The sequence below is a fragment of the Dermacentor albipictus genome, chromosome 5 (genome assembly GCF_038994185.2).
Source record: "Dermacentor albipictus isolate Rhodes 1998 colony chromosome 5, USDA_Dalb.pri_finalv2, whole genome shotgun sequence".
NCBI lineage: Eukaryota > Metazoa > Arthropoda > Arachnida > Ixodida > Ixodidae > Dermacentor > Dermacentor albipictus.
The window spans coordinates 53522246-53541148 of NC_091825.1; the positions used below are offsets into that span (position 1 = coordinate 53522246).

General features: G+C 46.6%; 1 protein-coding gene across 1 annotated transcript in view; it reads left to right on the forward strand.

Annotated features, from left to right (window-relative positions):
• Positions 1 to 9095: 9095 nt before the first annotated feature.
• LOC135913227 (beta-hexosaminidase subunit beta-like) overlaps positions 9096 to 18903 on the forward strand; it is a 67972-nt gene continuing 58164 nt past the window's right edge. The window contains exons 1-2 of the mRNA XM_065445832.2: positions 9096 to 9182; positions 13883 to 13946. Coding sequence (XP_065301904.1) covers positions 13890 to 13946 — 57 coding nt within the window. The 5' untranslated portion in view covers positions 9096 to 9182; positions 13883 to 13889. The remainder of the gene's footprint in view (positions 9183 to 13882; positions 13947 to 18903) is intronic.

Below are 18903 nucleotides of genomic sequence, written 5' to 3' on the forward strand. Positions count from 1 at the left end.
TTTAAGGTGCACCCAAGGCACGGTACATGAGCGTTTTTGCATTTCGCCCCCGTTGAAATGCAGCCGCCGCGGCTGCATTTCCCGAGAACGCTGGGTCGGATCCCGCGTCCTCTGCTTTACCAGCACAACGCCAAAGCCACTAGGCCATCACGACAGGGCAGGCAATTACGACTGTGCTTGATAATCACACATTGTACTCCACACAGATCAAGGTCGGCTATTCGGGCGTTTTCAAGTGTACACTCTTTGCTTGTTGCTCGGCCTAATCAGAATAAGATATACAATCCGACGGGTAACAAAAAGATATTCCTTTTTTTATTTTCGGAAGCCTCTGTCTGTGTCTTCTCATTTATTTCAGTGAGCTCACAGTAGCATTCCTCACGGTGCCACGTACCGCATTCAGCACAAACTGGAACGGTTCAATGTGCAGGCGACGCATGTGACTGCGAAGAGAGGGTCAACCCATTATTGAGCCACTGTTCCTAAGTTGATATGCAAAAGCGTAGTACGTCCATTATACAGCGGTGACTGGACGATGGCCCACTGTTCGTGCAGACGCTACTGCAATACCACCAAACCGATCGTTGGTCCAGAAAACAGTGACGGTACTTTTGCACTTTTGCAAAGCGACTTGCTTGTGCGAGCGCCCTTGACTGCGTTGTTCTATCCGTGCGTTCACACATTAGCTGCTTCTCATTCTGCTCTCGTTGACCTATTCTACTGGGTAGGGCAGCCATGCTACGAGCCACTTCCCACGGCTAAGAACCCTGCCTTCTCTCCCCCTGTCTCTTTTTTTTACAGCGTCTGAAACGCATCCAGAAGTTTTTACCCAATAAAAGAACCATGCAGTTTGTTGTATGACCTGAATGCAGAATTATATTCTTAATTTGGAATAGAAGTTACTGCAGAGATTCTGCGCATGCATGGGTGTGCGGACGCGAGCTAGCATGCGTTCGCATGCGTGCGTTCGCAAGCGTGCGTATGAATACCGGATTTGTTTCACAGCAGGGAAATACTTAACCCGACAACATGTCCCGCCTGCATGAGGCGAGCTAAATGTGCACGTACCGTCATGAGATGGAACACTGAATCCTTCTCGACGCTAGAGCCAGACGTGTTAATACGGAACAAGTGCTTTTCCTATTGGACTTAGACGGAATTCATTTATGAGGGGTGCTTGGTTCTAGTTTCTCGCCGTTATGCTTCCGGCAGTGGTTGTTCTGTACCGCATACGCATGCAGTACAAAACTCGCGCTATGCAGGTTTAGCTTAACGTATGTACATGCAACAAAGAAGCTCGAGAACAAGTTAAGGACAACACAAAGCGCGATGGAACGAAAATAGTTCGGCGTAGCATTAAGAGACAGGAGGAGAGCGGTGTGGATCAGTTAATATACAGGGATAGCCGATAGTCTGACAATAAGTTTACAGTAGGAGAAAATAATGAAGCTGGCCAAGCCATGTAATACGTGGGGCGCAGATAACTTTGCACCATTAGAGTTACAGAATGGGGTCCAGGAATGGGAAGCGCATTCGAGGGCGGATTTAATTTGGTGTAGTGATGAAATTAGGTAATTTGCAGGCGCAAGTTGGAATCGCCTGGCGCAAGGAAGGAGAGAGAGAGAGAAGGGCAAAGGACAGACACGAAGGTTAACCAGAGATTATCTCCGGTTGGCTACCCTGTACTGGGGGAGGGGCAAGGTAATGCAATAGGTGGGAAAGAAACGATAAAAAAACGAAAAAAAACCTAAACACACACACGCACGTACACCCGAACTATTTCTGTGGGCACTGTCACGCAGCCCGCAAAGGCGTTCCTAGTCTTACGCAGTGTCACCGCACAGTCATACGTCACACAGTGTACAGTGTGACGTAGGTGTGACGTGACAGCCACAATTTGTCAGAAAGTCCCGTGTCTTTCAAGCATCGCAGCAGCGCCTTCATAGCGGATCGCGCTGATGTTCGGGTAGGCCAGGTTCCAAGGATCGTGTTTTCTGTCATTGGGCGCTTGTCCAGTTTGTCTAAGGTAGCTGAGAAGACTGCTCTTTGTGGGTTAAAACGAGAGCACTGACAAAGAAGATGCTCGATCGTTTCGTTGCACCCGCAGAAGTCACACAGTGGGCTGTTGGCCATTCCGATAAGGAAATAGTAGGCATTTGAAAATGCTACTCCAAGCCATAGATGGACAAGAAGGGTGCAGTCACGTCGTGGAAGCTCGGGCGGAATATGGAGCTGTAAATTAGGGTCCAGGGTATGGAGGCGTCCACTTATGAAATCGGACGAATTCCATTGGGCTAATGTCAGGTCACGCGCAAGTGCGGAAAATTTTTTCGCTGCGCCGGCTCTTGAAAGAGGAATGGCAATGCAGTTGACGCCATCATGGGCAGATCGGGCAGCTGCGTCTGCTCGATCATTGCCATGTATGCCACAGTGAATAGGCAACCACTGATATATTATATCGCGTCCTTCGTCAACTAGTCGATGGAGGACTTCTCTGATCTCTGCGACGAGCTGCTCATGTGATCTATGGCGCATTGTTGAGAGTACACTCTGTAGGGCTGCCTTGGAATCACAGAAGACTGACCATGCGTGGGATGATTCCTTCTTAATGAAATGAAGAGTCGCACACAGGGCTACCAGTTCAGCAGCTGTCGTTGATGATTCATGTGACGTCTTTAGCTGCATTTTGACGGATCTTCTTGGTATCACCACAGCGGCAGCTGCGCTTGCAGATGTGACTCAACCATCGATGTAAACGTGTACGCGGCCACTGTGCACCTCATGTAAAAGTTCTAATGTGGCCTGCTTAAGGGCAAATGACGGCATGTTGGCTTTCTTTATGATTCCTGGGATGGTGAGGCGTATGTCAGGTCTGTGCAGGCACCATAAAGTTGAGGATGGTCTTGCTGCAGGCATGTAGTTCGATGGTAATGAGGTACGATTGGCATCAATTATACGACTGAAAGTTGTGTGTGGCCTTTCTGCGGGTAGAGCGGCAAGATGGTGAGAGGGTAATCGGGCAACGCGCCGAACATGTGCCCTGAGCACGTCGGTTGCCAAGTACGTTGATGTTGGATGATCTCGAGCTATGACAATCGTTGCCGCTTTAGACGCACACCTCGGAAGACCGAGACACGTCCTTAGGGCTTGGGCTTGTAGTCCCTGGAGTACACGCAGGTCTGTTTTGTAGGTGTTCCCAAGTACAGGGAGGCTGTATCTTGCGAAACCGAAGAACAAGGCGTTTTAAAGCTGCAGCATTGACCGCACCGAAGCTCCCATGACTTTCAGGCGAGAAATTTGAGGAGATGTATTATTGTCAATAATCTCTTCTTCAGGTATGAAACATGCGGGCTCCGTCATAGGTCGCGGTCAATAATTACCCCTAAAAAGCAGTGTTTCCGTGGATTTGCTACTGCTTGCCCATTGACCTTTACAGTCTAACGCTTCATTTCCTTCCGAGTGAATGCAACAAGGCAGCATTTCTCTGAAGACAGCTCTAAGTCCTGTTCTCGCAAGTGCAGTGATACAGTACAGCCCACTTATGGTTCTCCACATCTGAGATAAACGCTGACGTGGATCCAATGACTCACAGAAACGTTTCCATCTTTGAGATTGTAGTGCATCGATGCGACGTTGAATCTTCTTTTGGATCCGCCTTGCCTCTCGGAGATCATGAATGGATTTAGTTCTCCTGTATCTTCTTTAAGCCCGCCGGCGAATGGCTCGTAGTCGCTGCAGTTCTACTTCAAATTGTTCATATTTCGGGCAAGGCTGGAAACTACACGTAGCCTCTTGCATGGCTTTTTAAATTTCGTGTTCCAGACTTGAATGGTTCCCTTGCTGACATACTCCCTAAATGTGCGACTGAAACGCCGACCAGTCAATTCGCCGGAGGGTCATGGAGGAGCATTTAGATAGTCCCTTGATTTTCAGGTGCCTCGGAATATGGTCGCTTCCATGTGATTATATGTCTGTAAACCATTGCACGTTTCTTTCAAGACGCCGAGAAACCAGGGTCAAGTCTAGGCAGCTGCTGTACGTAGGCCCGCGTAAATTTGTCGGACTACCATCGTTGAGGCAGTAAAGGTCGTGCTGTGTGGCAAAGGATGCTAGTCGCCTTCCCCTGGAGTCCATCTTCAAGCTCCCCCAAAGCGGAGGGTGAGCATTGAAATCTCCTGTGAGAATCGTAGGGCCGGGTGTCGCGGATAGCACGCAGTGCAGTCGTTTAGAGACGAAGCCACTTGAAGGAGCAATGTACACAGCGACGAGTGTGAACGTAAGCTTATTCGTTTTCACGATTAAGCAAACTTACTGGTTGACGTCGTGAGACGGGACTGGGTGCAACACGTAAGTCAGATCACATCTAATATATACAATTACCTTGCTCCCATCCCCACAGCTAGAGGACTTGAATGCCTCATAGCCAGAAATGCGTATAACATTTTGCACGTTCGGTTAGCAAATCACGAGGATGGGAAAACGGTTTTCAAAGACAAAATGTCTAAAATCTGAAATTCTCTATTTGAGACCATGGGCATTCCATTGCAGTAAAGATGCTTTCTTGACTCCCTTGTGGAAGGGCACCGAGGGGCGCCGCCGGCCATGGTGCTATATGCGATGCTTTCAAGTACTGGAGTCAGCGCGTCCAATACTTGCAGTGCGCTACGAGCAGCCGGAGTGTCCATGTTCGTCAGTAGTAGACGCATGACACTCGTGAGCGATTTGAGCATGGCAATCACTTGTGAGTCCTTGTCTTGCATTTGGTCCACTGTAGTGACATTACACTTTAAGTGGCGAGTCATTTGCTGTGGCTCTGGCGCGTGGCATGTCCTCGGCAGTGCCGGCTACGCCTCACTTGATGAAACATGGCCACTTCTTTCGTTGACGTTCGTGCTCTTACTAGAGACAGATGGAACAGGAGGCGGCGTTGCCGGACGAGACATTTCCCTTGAACCGGAAGAGGATTTCATAGACTTTCGTTTCCGGGAGCGATGTCGCCTTATCGCTTCATAAGCATGTCTGTGTGACGATCCGTCTGTGGCCATTTTTTTCAAGATTTTCTGCTCTTTCTTTGGGCGTGGACAGTCTTTTGAGGATGCAGCGTGCGATCCTTGACAATTTGGGCACTTGAGCTCTGTTGCACGGCAAGTGTCCGTGTCGTGTTGTTCGGAACATCGTGGGCATATCGGTGTATTTCGGCAGACAGCACTCACATGTCCAGTTCTTTGACACCTTCTGCACTGAAGTGGTTTGGGTACGAAAGGTCGTACCACATGCCGAAAGGGACCGACCTTGACATGTGATGATAGGCAGTCCCCTTTAAACACGAGCCTTACACAGGTCGACTTGCCAAGGCGCCGAGCTTGTAGTAAGGCAACACCATCTGTCGCAGGTTTCATTAAAATTGGCAGGTCGCTGTCGTTGATGGATGTGTCAATGTCATAAATAAAACCAGCCGTGTTTTTGTTGTCTTGCGGAATGAGGTAGTGGACATTGATGTTGCCCAGGAGCTTTACTGCCATCAAAGCATTGATTACGCTTCGGTTGTGGACGTCAAAAGCCAGGGCGTTCTTTCGATATTAATTCTGATATCTTTGATTTTTCCTGGGACAAGAGCCTCGAGAGAAACGGAAATCACTTGTCGATTAAGGCAGTTGAGGTTGTCGGCAGGCGGGTCCGGCACAAAAAGAATTATGTGCGCCGATGGCCTTCGCTGTGGAATGACGGTAGACTTACTTGACGAAGACCGTCCGCTGATGTTTCTTATCTTGGCCTTCCGGTGTACCACTCTTTCGAAGACTTCGTCATCTGAGGCGTCATCGCTTGAGCAGGAGTACAACACAGTGTCCTCACTGCCAGCTTGACTCGGTGGGCAATTTCTCTTCCTCGGGCACTGAGATCTTAACGATTGCAGGTGATTGGCCAAGAAGCCGGTGGTAAAGGTTAAAGGGAAGGGGAGAGAGGAAAACCTTTTGTCCTGCAGTGGACACAAAAGGATGGTGACGATGATGATGACGACGACGGCGATATACATTAACGATACGCGTTATTAAAAACCAAATTCATCGTTGTGTGCCTGAGCATTGTTTGCGTGCAAATTGTGAAGTGTGCTGCGGAAAGCGCTCGCATTCGGTGAAAGCGTACGTCTGTAATTGGAGCGTTTTAGATGTCGCGCACCCAGAGCGCCACACCCTGCTTGCGTTCTTTTGCACCCCTTATGTTTTCTTGTGCAAACCCGACGATTTGTGTCCGCAGTACACAAGACCTTAAGCTCGCTATTGTTAAGGTAGGCAATGCGAGCGATGGCGGTGACTCCGTCTCTTTCTTTTACTCGGGTATTTGCCGTAAAGTACATGTTCTAAATGTTGACGAACGCCATCAAATTCGTGCCTGTAGCCCTGTTTGGTGAAGGTACTGCAGCAGTGAATTAGCGCTCTTGCATTCTACAGCAACGCATACCGAAAGGTGCAGCTAAAATCGTCTAACAAAGAAACTTAGTTGCACACCCAGCGTGCATGGCCGTTGCGTACTCAGCTGTTGGAGATGCTAAGCCATAGCTGTCTGTTATAGTCAAGGACGGAGTAAGAGTGTCCTCCTCGTCTTTGCATCACATTGCATTACTTCGCGGTTCATTATGGCGAGCCTTGCTATGTCTAAGTAGGCTCACTTGTGGTGGCAGTGATGCTCTCCCACTGCACCATCTCCGCTGGCTTAGGCACCTCGTCATGAGTGGCGCTTGTCGAATCAACGAACTTTCATTTCAGGAGGCGTTCGGTGCCTGTAAAATACCAGAAGTCGGGCGGTGACGCTCTTGAATGCACAATGGCTAGAGGTAAGCACGCAACTGTCCTTATCCTAATGTGGAGGTATGGTCAATTGTATTTGTGGGGCTCATTTGATGGCTTATACTTACTATAGGGGATTGACCACGATTCTGACGGAATTAGAAGGCGTTTAATACGGAGAAGAAAACAAGTGAGACATTTCGGGAGGAATCCATCGAATGGAAAATGACAAACTAGTAGAAATGAGGCCCGTCAATTGCCTTGAAAGAATGATAAATTCTTCAACGGATGATCAAGCACCCCTGTGACAGCGTCCAATAGAAGCGGCTCCCGGAGAAATCAGTTTAGCGAATGAAAAATTAGCTTTGTTTTGTCTAAACATTGCTTCTAAAAATCTTTTTCACTTGCATTTGCGAACTGGCGAGAGAATCTACTGCCTACACTTCTTCCCCCTTTCTTTTGACAGTGAAGCTGTAGATGGGAACGGTTTTACAACGGTTTTCGTGCGGTGATGACGTGGCCGCTATCAGTGATTGACGGGCGCACTGTACAAAGCGGAGGCTGCACAGTAGAGCTGGCGCAGCGTACAGGAACATCCATCAGATATAGGGAAGATAATAGAAACGCTGAGCTAGGAGTATATAAAAGCGTTTGTTAGGACTCGTGCATAGGAAAGGAATCTCACCGGATAGATTGATGCGTTTACAACGGCTCGGGTAGATCTCGGGTAGTGTCTTAATGTGCACGCAAGACCGCGAGTGTAACGAAGGATTACGCTCCATACAGTGAAACCTAGAAGTCAGTTCCACTCTTGCGTGGGGTCTTGATAATTTTTGTTTTCTTTTTCAACGCTCTCTTCTCCGACACCACAGCAGAGGCGCTCACCATTGAGTGAGACAGGTGTATTTACGAGTGAACAGGACGACGACCACCGAAGAAAAGTGAAGGAAGAACGTTTCAGCTTCCCCCTGACTGCAGCCTTGTTATAGTGCTTAGTACTGTGATCAGTGATAATTGTGAACTAGGGGCCGTCAGAGGAGCCAAAAGGCCTTTCATTTCCTTCTGTGGTGGGTTCCTTTTTAATTATTGTCATGATCCTTCCCGACCAGGCGGGTTTGCGTCCAAACCACGACTTCAATGTGAACTCAGTGTGACCTGCAGTTTTCCTCTTCTAGTAGCCGCGTCCTCCTTCAATATTCTTACACCCGATCACTCTTAAACGCACTTTACCCTACAGCTCTCTCCGGCATTGCTTTGAATTGAAATCTTTTCAGAGAAACTGAGTTTGTGATGTCATTTCTCTTGCTTCGAGACAAAGAAGTAGCCTTTATTAGAACGTCTTTGCTTGCCGGTTAAGTGTGTCACCGGTGATGCAAGTACGGCGGTGTAAGTTTGCAAGACATGCCGGTATAAAACAATTCGTTTTTAAAGGCTTTTGCATCATAACTATTTTCGAGTGCGTGTGAGAGCGATATGTACTTAATAACTTAAAAAGCGGGAAGGTGAGCCGGAACGCTGTCTTTTCGCCAGCTCTTCGTCATTCAGTTAAGGGTGAGTAGAAAAGGAATGAGAGAGAATGGATGGATGGATGGATGGATGGATGGATGGATGGATGGATGGATGGATGGATGGATGGATGGATGGATGGATGGATGGATGGATGGATGGATGGATGGATGGATGGATGGATGGATGGATGGATGGACGGACGGACGGATGGATGGATGGATGGATGGATGGATGGATGGATGGATGGATGGATGGATGGATGGATGGATGGATGGATGGATGGATGGATGGATGGATCGATGGATGGATGGATGGATGGATGGATGGATGGATGGATGGATGGATGGATGGATGGATGGATGGATGGATGGATGGATGGATGGATGGACGGACGGATGGATGGAAAAGCTTTATTGACAGTCCTGAGATACGTGGAAAGTCCCGTGTAACAACGATGAAATTTACCATTGTCATGAGAGAGAACGAAAATGATAAATTCCATCATCGTTCAGCCAGTTCGGAAGACTCCATCGCGGCGACCGCGTGTAGTGGCGTCCACTCACAAACCAAAGCACGCGCATAATACGCAGGCGCTTTTTTCTGACGACGAAGATGAAGTTTGCATTTGCCAAATTCTATCTTTTCTTTTTTGTGTTCTTTTACATTAATGATTATCCACTCAACCTGACTTTACTGATTTTATTTTAACGCATAATTTCACATTCTACAGCGTTACTCGGAAATTTATTTTTCATTATAAATTTGAATAATTCATCCATTTCTTGGATAATTCCCCACAGTGGGTAGGAGCCGCATACTTGATAGCAAACAACGACAACAACAAACCAAACCAAACCACCGACGGTGTGGAGCTTGCGGGCTTAACATGTAAGTCCTCGTAACTGCCAAGCTTCCTTTTGAAATCGAGGGGTGACATCTCTACGTAGTGATGTCTATAAGGTTCCTGTTATTAAAAAGGAAGCCAGAGACTAGGGCAGAGACGACGACAGCAAGAGGTGGTCCTTGCAGCAAATTTTTGGGAGCGCATGCATGTATTGAGCGGGCTTATTAACTCCGGAAAAGCATTGCTGGCAGTTCCTTGTAATTGGCTAGTTCTTGGGATGCGACGAACGCCACCGCTTCTGGCTTCCTTTTCACTGGGCAGCGGCGGCACCCTGTAGTCGGGAGAGTGACCACATGGTGTCCGTGCTAGGTTAGGTCAGGTTAGGTTACAAGACTTACGTGGCGGCGGAAGGCACATTGTTACTTGTTACTTGTTATTTGTATTTGGCGATATCGCATGCGCTATGTTGGGGGTGAAATGCAATATATATCACTCATGTAGAGGCGCATTTTCAATGCCCTTCATACACACTCACGTGCGTGGTCTAAGTCATGTTTATCTTACATATACTGCAATCCAGAAAAGAATTTTAGCAGGGTGGAAGTAGAATATATCATTGTACAAATGCAGGCAACAAAAAACTAAAGCAAGACGGAGTACATCGCTTATACAAACAATATCAGTTTTGAATAAAACACAGAAAAGAAAAAGAAAGCTAGCTAATGAATAAAATCATATTTGAGCTGGTGACCCATTCAACAGAGGCTGAATTATCCGTTTCATTAATTTTCCCAGTCAAAACAAAGTCGACTACCAAATATCGTAAGCCAGTGATTTTCCCTTTATAAACGCACCTCCGCATGTATGTTGAGATAAGCGGACACCTTTCATGAAGACGAAAAGGGAGATGGACAAAGGCCAACTTAAATAGCTAGAGCATACAAAACACGAACAATAAGGTCAGAGACGTGCGCAGTACGCACCGCGCTCAGCATTGCGTCATTCTGCAAGGTTTTATTACTTCGACTTCCCTAATTACCGCGAAGATTTTTTAATTAGTGCTCCCCAGTTTTTTTCCTCAAACCGGCATATCCCCATATAGGCCAAATTATCGGGTTCGCTTAATCGGTAGCTCGACGGGACTGAAAAAACAGGAGCTGTGCTCAATTCCTGGGCAAGGGCGGAATTTCTTTCAGATTAGCCTATATGAATTACCCCAGTACTTTTGTGTTACTTCTCAGTAGATGCCAACTTGCCCCGTCGCCAAAATTTCATAAAAGGGCCTGCTGAGACCCAGCTTCTATCTCTTGCATGTTGCTGACCGTGAATTCGCGTAACACTCACCGCTTACGGGTCCTGTGTTGCATTCGGTCCATAGACACGTGATGGGGTCGAAACAGAAGTACAAAGCTGAAGCTTAAGTGTTTCACACCAAGATTCATATATTTCACTAGTTTCTGCCTCAGTTATTTGGGAACATAAGCGGTTGTGCCACGCCGCTGTGCCCGGGTTAAGGGGCTTGTTCACACCGGTGAGTCGCGGAGGTCGCGCGACAAAGTTGATTGCCGAGCGACAGTTGCAAATGGTCCGACTGATGGAAGTGTCACGATTTTGGTTCAGTTTCTCGCTGCTAGATTTATCAGCTCCAAGACCGGAGTCTCGAAGCAGCTGAACCAGTCAGCAGCGCAAGCAGTAGAACGTCGCGGTATGCCGCATGACGCCTATTTTACGAGCCGATAGCGACACGAGCGGAAACGAACGGCACCAATCGCGAGACTTTTTCGTTGTGGCGACGGGCAGATCGCGGTCGCCGGTGTCAATGTCGGTTGCCGCGAGTCACACCATGGTCATTAGTCGCTACCGTAAGAACGATCTCTGCCAATCGCGAATATGCATGAACAGTGCACCGGTATTGCGATATCGGCGTCATGTACCCGCTACGATATGCACAGAGCACTATCTTGCAAGTAACCTATAAAGCGACCATAACCTCCAATATTTAACGAATTTTGAATTGTTAGCTTCTGCTTGTCGAAATCACGCAACATTTTTTCTGCGCAATGTATAGGTGAATTAGTTGATAAAGAAATCGTAAACTGAAGGAAGTACAGTTCTTTTGCGATTCAAACCGCCCGCGCTCGAGGGGTCACCTTCGCATAGCTGCGCCGGCTTTCTTTGAGGTTTTGCTCTGCCGGGCGCCCTTAGCTGCTTTACGTTAGGCACTTGCACAGAGGTGTGCTAAACTTTCTTAATAGAAGGGCGGGTTTAGTCGGCTGCAATATTGCTGGTGTGGGAAGCTCGAACTACACAAGTCACAAAAAATGCCTTGAGGATTGAAATACTCCGTAATTAAGTATTTGTTATGAATGGCTGTCAACAGTGTACAGTTGCGAGCAAAAGTTTGGAGACCACGGCATCAGAAAAAAATTAAAATATTTTCTAGAGCAGCTCCATGGCCTGGAATTTGTTTCACACATTGTATTAGCCAAATATGCGCGCGTGGGCGCGGGCGCTCTTGATTTCATTCGGAATGCACAGGCTGCGAAAAAGAAAAAGAAAGATCGCAGCACCTTTAGTACGCAAAGTATCGCTCGCGACTGTACAGTCGTAAGCGAATCTTGTCATGGGATTTGGTGCAGTATTTTCACAGGCGTGGTGCCATTCTTGTCGTTAGTTTACGTAATTTTCTCGGTTATAAGAGTGATGCTGTAGACAAAAATATGTTTGTTTCTTTCTCAGCCTGGCGTATTCTGATGCCTTTTAGCGACCCTCTAAGTTTCTTCCAGCATACTAAGGTTCTATGTTGTGTTTTATTGCCTATTTTCTGGAATAATTATTGACTGAAGCGAATAATGTGTTGCTTTGTGTGCTTTGTTTCTCCTGATATAATTGTGCAAACATTTTTCTCTCGGCAAATTTTGAACGCTAACTTTTTGCTTCGTCCTCCATGAGACGCAAGCTTGAAAGGGGGCGCACAGATGTGGTTAGACATTTACGTAGCTAATTAGCCGCGCTCCTGCACTCATCTTGCTGGTGTGCAATACCATTGGTGGGTTTCATAATGTGGAATGGTCCATCGTAACTACTTTTACGTACTGCACGCACAGAATTCTGGGCGACAAAAAATCTTTTTGTTAGCAATTAGGTTATGACATTTCAATACGCACATTCGCAGTAAAAATAGAGAGTGTTACGCTTGCGTGGTACGTGATAGGCGAGGCCCTGTGGGAATGCTCCACCTTTCCACAAAATCTCAGTAGACGTGCCGAGAAGTCGTACTAGCATGCCTTCACGACGTACCATGTCAGAGCGTAGGATCAAAACAATGACGCGGTGATGAATTAGCTTTCAAAGTGTTCCACAACACTAAACCATCACAACGGCTAATGCTGTGGCGCCATTATCTAGGGGGAAATGAATATACTTTCCTGGTTCGGTACCGTTGCTCTAGCCTAGCGGCGTCAAAAATGATCGGTGATATCTATAGCAACGATAAAACATTGCTAGTATCTTGACCCCAGCGGGATATCTGACTAAGCGTTGGCTCATTTTAGCATTTATTTGTGGCGGCCCCGAGGCAGAGCAACTAGCACTGAGGAATTCGGATCTACGCGGACATTCAGAGCCTGTCTCGGCGTTGCCACGTTTTTTCAGGATATCACGATAACCTGCGCGGTAATCATTGATGTAAAGCGGACATGCGCAGTGTGCCAAACGTATCCGGTATTACGGCAACGTATCACGTGTGAAGAAAGCTAAGGATGGCGACTTGGTGAGTGGCGCCACGTGATTAGCAGCACTGGCCCAGCGGCTGCGTGACGTCATTGCGTGCCGGCTATGTTCACCTCTTCGTGATGGCACTCTTTGGTCGTCTGACGCGTTAGCGCGTAATAAGAGACGCACCTATTGGATGTATAGCTTCCTCCTTCAAACACTGCTCACGCGTGGGTGGTTCGTGCACCAGGGCCTTCGGGATGCACTGAGAAATAGCCCCCGTGTTCTAGAACGCTCCTCCGATCAACAACTCTGCCTCGACTCAAAAAAGTTGATGGCAACGCCGCCACTCGACAGAAGAGGGGAGGCGGCCCTTCATTGAGCACTCCGCGTCAATTCTCGAGAAGCATGGCATTTTCTTCAGTCGACGTGTGGCACCGTACTCAATTCGGTGGAGCGTAGGAAGAGCTCTCGAGTCGAGGATCGTTTGAGAATAGGACGTAGGTATCCATATATATGCAAATTTCCGAATTGAATGATATACAAATACTCAAGGAAAAAATAGAATAGATTCGTCCGACAAAAACTGCCGGACCAATCTTTAATAAAGTTTCTTCTTCTTCTGTACCTACATCGCGATAACAATTACAATTCTTATTAAAACATTGGTAATTACTGAACAGAAGTTTGTCACTGCAACTATTTGCTCAACAACAGGAGCCTCTGAGTTGCACCAGAATAGCGCCTGTAGACTACAATAACTGTGGTTATTCCTTATATGCGCAAAAAATATTATTCAACAACTTCACAGAGTGATAGAATTCTCGAATAGAATGTTAAGGGCTATCGTATTCGTGTTGGAAGTATCAAACATTCGCAGAAATCCGCCTGAAACGCAATGTTTCGCGGTAAAGGGAGTTCTGGTTATAGTGGACTAGCCGTATACTACGAACGCATTTTGTCATCTAACTTTTCTTTTTTGTACTAGCGTTCTATGGCAGCCGCTGTTCGTTCTTCTTGTGTCGCGCAGATCCAGAATGTTTCTTCTCGCGTTCCTGCTTTTGTCAAGGGGAGCTACTTCAGCTCTTGCTCACGTAAGTCACACTGACGGGCTTGAAACATGTAACCAAGGGCGCACTTTCTCGTTTTATTGCAGACAGCAATTAATAAAGGCGAACTGTGTATGGAGTACTTAGGGAATGCCATAAAGACTAATATGCATAAGATCCACCGAGTTCTTTTTTTGTAATGTAGGAAGCCGCAAGGCGGCCGTGTTATGAGAACATAACTACAATATTAGATTAAGAACATCCAGTATACTCATATGTCGGTCAACCAGCCGCAGCAGCTTTAGTTCTGGCGCTGCGCCAGAGAGCCCAGGCCGTTGTGGCAGCATTTTGATGGAGGTGAAATGCCAAAGCGCTCTTGTACCATGCATTCGCTGCACGTTAAAGAAATCCAGGTGGGCCAAATTATTGCGGAGCGCCCACTACTGGGTGCATCATAATCAAATCGTGGATTTGGCTAGTAAAATACCACAATCGTATATTTTTAACGCCTGTTCCAAATAACGGATTGCATAGCTACAGTGAGCGTCATCACTTACGTACCTCTACCTTCATTCGTGTAATTAGTTCACGTAACAACGCTTGTAGCGTTAACGCGTTCACAGCCAGTATAGAATAACGCGATTCTTGAAATAATAATGACAATTCGACATTTCCGTACCTACGCAACAAAAAGAGGCTCCGCAGTTCTATGACCGGTACTAGATAAAATACAAGCGGACAAGATTAGGCTTATGTGTTCTTATGTATTCTTAGGCTTATGTGTTCAAATGAACACTTATGTGTTCATTTGGTGACGCGAGTCTTGCAAATCATTCATTCAGCAGCGCGTGGCAAAGCAAGAAAGCACAGAGGTGGCGCGAGGTTTGAGAGCCACTCAAATGTTGGCCGTGTGTGTGTTTTTTTTTAAACAAGGCTCGATGGTTCATTCAGTATTGCTTATTATTCAACATGCAGCATTCTCGAAACAAGCTGGAATGAACGAGTGCTGGTTTTCGCAAAGCACACTTTGGTCACTGGAACTGTTGGACTTAGTGCACCAGAAAGGTGACATGGTACCGCCTGGATCAATGGAGAATGAAGCTGGCTCAATGGCTATGAAGTGATGCTGCTGTGCGCGATGTCGCGAGGTCGATTCCCGGTTTCGGCGACTGTATTTTTATGGCGCTGGAATGCAATAACACTCGTGTACTTAGGTTGGCTCACGTTAAAGAACCGCACGCGGTCGAAATTATACTGTATTCCTTTGCTATACGGCGTTTCTGATACTGAAAACTGCGCAGGTGAAGACGGGACGATCGTAAGAACTGTGACAAGTACGGGAACGGACCCGCAACTTAACTTACTGAAACCAAAACACGAAAAATACATTCTTACAGAGCCATTTCCATGCACCACATGGTCAGTCGTGAACATAGAAGAACTCAACGAACACTACTATCGCTACTCATTCGTGCGTCACGTGCTTGCAAGCTACGCAAAATATTTGTCTGCAGGGGATAATTACGGCTGGGTGACGTACGCGTCTCTAATTATTCTGATAAAGAACGTCTCAACGACTTGCCGTTCTGTCTTTTCCGCTTCCTTCGTGCCTTTGCAGACCGGTTGACAGCCACATACTGGACAATACCGTGCCAGATGCGAGCATCTCGCAGTTTCTAGCAACTATTGATGCTCTCTGAGTGTCTTATTCTCACATCGAACACTTTCATCAATGTACGTTTCTCCGTAACTGAGTGGCAACTCGCAAACAACCTCGACTTTGCATGGGACATACAGGTGCACGTGTATGACGCGGCATTTGCCGATTCCACATCTTGAAGGGTTTTCAGCTTTCCTTCGAACGGAAGCGCAAATCCTCGAAAGATTATCTGGAGCAGAAAAAAAAAGAAACAGTTCGTACCCCATACCGGCCGCCTATGTTCTTCAGTCCATGGGGCAATTTGTGTAAATAAGGAATTACTGTGGTCTTCCTGCACATACTTTGGCGTTTTTTTCATTCTTTTCTTTTTGTATTGTGCACGAACCTCGCCTGCTGAGATTATTATGTAGCATGCTGTCTTGATTGTGTGGTCGGGGTAGCCTACGGCTTCGAGCCTTGCCACCTGGGCTTCAAAACTGCTCTGCGTCTTTTGCGTAGAGGACTCAAATACGACTGCTCGTTGTGTCGAGGTGGCTATGCGATTCTTTAACTAGCTTTTCAGTGGTTGGAGAAATAACTCGGCAACGGTTTCTTAGTTCTTCTATACTGAACAAGTATACGGGTTCGTCTCCGAAATCCAGTACTAAATCTAAAGACTGCATTTGGTTGTCTTTCATTATTTCCACTGTGAATTCGAGCCCCAGACTATGTTTTCGGAATATTTTTAGCCCCTTCACCACTCCACTATTAAAACTGACCTTTTCAAGTAAGATCAACTAGTCGTCGGCGTATCTCATTATTTTACCAGGAAGTCCTGCTAGCTGCTCCTGAAGCTTCTTGTTCACACTCCTCAACCACCCCTCCTACCATCCAAAATGCTGCTTAAAACTGGTGCGAGCTTCGGGCCTATGCACTCTCTTGTCTTTAAGTGCAACTTCATATTCCCAGCAGCAAATGTAGATTTTAGGTGAAACGACAGTAGTTCTAGAAGTTATTCAATTGCCGAAGCTGTTTTTATTGTGACCTCCACCGCGGCATTGCGTCGCGTTACGGAAATCTTTACACTTTCTCTAAGTACCTTGTGAAGTACAGAAAATACAGATCTTCGACGTCGACATTCACCACTACACAGGTTCGTGCATTCTGGTTTGAAAGGGAGTCGACAAGATCTTGTGAAATTTGTGTGTGTGTCTGTGTGTGTGGAATTTTCAAAAGGGCCACCCAGATGAAAATTTGAGAAGTGTTCATGAAGAAACGGTGACACCACAAAGTGCCACGTTTTTCGTCAGAGACCGTGGATCGGAATCATGTGTCTTTGCCGCAAAGAAAATGTCGAGATGTTGACCCTTTGCTGTCTTCTTCCCCTGTTCTGCAATCTTGCCTGGGCACAATCCTTTGAGCATACTGATCGCAAGCTGCTTGACTTCCGATTCCTTCTGGGACGCTGTCCAAAATGTCTTCAGTGCTTCATGCTTCATGGGCCTTCTGCTTGTATACTCTGTTTGGCATGTCAACAAGGGAGCTCCTTTATGCAAAATCAGCCCCCCAAATCTCTTGCAGATGAACCACTCCATGAGGGGTCCCAGACGGGCTCCTTTTTTAGCCACTCTCCTTGTTCTAGCCCCAATATCAACATAATCAGAAGCACAGTTCAGGCGCAGCTGCTCCGGATGATTCCTTATAGACACTGCTCTCAGAAACGCCAGCTTCAATACAGGAAAAGGCGAGAGCTCGTGTGTGCTTGTGACCCTGGCGAAGGATGTATACACACTCCTGCGGTATATTGTGCTCATCTCCCACTATAAGGACCTGCTTTTTTGCGGGCTTAGCACGTTGTTGCCTCTTGGGCAGCTGCTGGTGAACCACCATTCCAATTCGGATGCATTCCGCAGTCAGCATGCCGCTACTCAGGCTGTCACTTTGGCTATCGCATGCTATCCGCAGCACGTCCTTGAAATGCCGTGTCTGCCGCCGCCATCTGGAAGTCAGTGTCCGGCTAATTCCCCGTGAATGTTTTGCCGAAGGCTGATTTTCCTTTGTAGCTTCGTGATACATACGGGGGATGACAATTGTTCCCTTTCATGGTAGTTCCTCCAGCTTATGGGATTCCGCAGAACTAATTTGCCGAAGGTTCAATGCGTCCATAGAAAGCCCGAGCCTCTCCTCTGGTGGGCTGATTCATTACTCCTTGTACCACCATGTCTTTCTTGCATCGCAAGCAGAAACTGCTTAATGAAGCTTTCATGGAGGGACTTAACATAGAGGGGAGAAAACATGAAAAAGACCCCGGTGTGCTAGAAATCTGCATGAAAATTGCGGAAAGCAGGGCAAGTTGAATGAGTTGCATGCTTCAAAACCATACAAAGTCCGGGTGGTCCACCACTTGTCAATGAGTTGCAGAAAAAACGTACATTGCCAAAAAGGGTAGGTGTGGGACTAAGAGACTTAGGAAGCATAATCAGTTGCTAGAAACTGCAACATATTTGCATCTGGCGGAGCATTGTCGAGTATGTGGCTGCCAGTCGGTCTTCGAAAGACACGAAGATCCTATCGAAAGAGAAAAGACAAATCGGGAAATCATAAAGGCGTTCCGTATCAGAAGACAAGGAGACACATGCGTCAGCCAGCAGTCATTATCACTAATGGGCGAATAATTTGCATAACTTCGAAGCACGTGCCGCACGAATTATTATCTATCCCGGTGTTTGTTGCCTTTTTCTTTGTTCAGAATTTACTAGGTGGTGTATGAAGGAGGAGCTGTAAGCATCTATACTTTTGTGTGCCTCGTTTTAATAAATGAAGTTGTGAGTCTGCGCCCATCTCTGCCAGATTTCTTTTGGTTGTCCTGTCTCTACCTGCGCAGTTTTATAGAATTCAACCCTACCGACTTGGCCCGCTTTCCACAGTTTTCATATCCCCAATGTTGCTGTGAATTGTTAAATAAATAAATAAATAAATAAATAAATAAATAAATAAATAAATAAATAAATAAATAAATAAATAAATAAATAAATCCCGCGACGAGCCTCATGTGACTCGAATGCGATGTTTCAGCTAGCGGTAAAGAATGCGAGACAGCTGGGAATAGGGATCTGAGATACGAACATGGATCTTTTATCCATACGTATATGGATAAACGAAGGCAATAAACATATGGAAACACAGGAATCAACAATACCAGTAAAGGGAAAGAGAAATGCTGCCATAATTAAACACAGAGCGCTGTGGGGATGCAATAGGTACGAGGTGCTCCGGGGTAAAATGGTTCCAGGACTTACATTTGGAAATATGGTAGTTTGCTTGAAACCAGGGGTACGATCAGGACTGAATGGCAACCATATG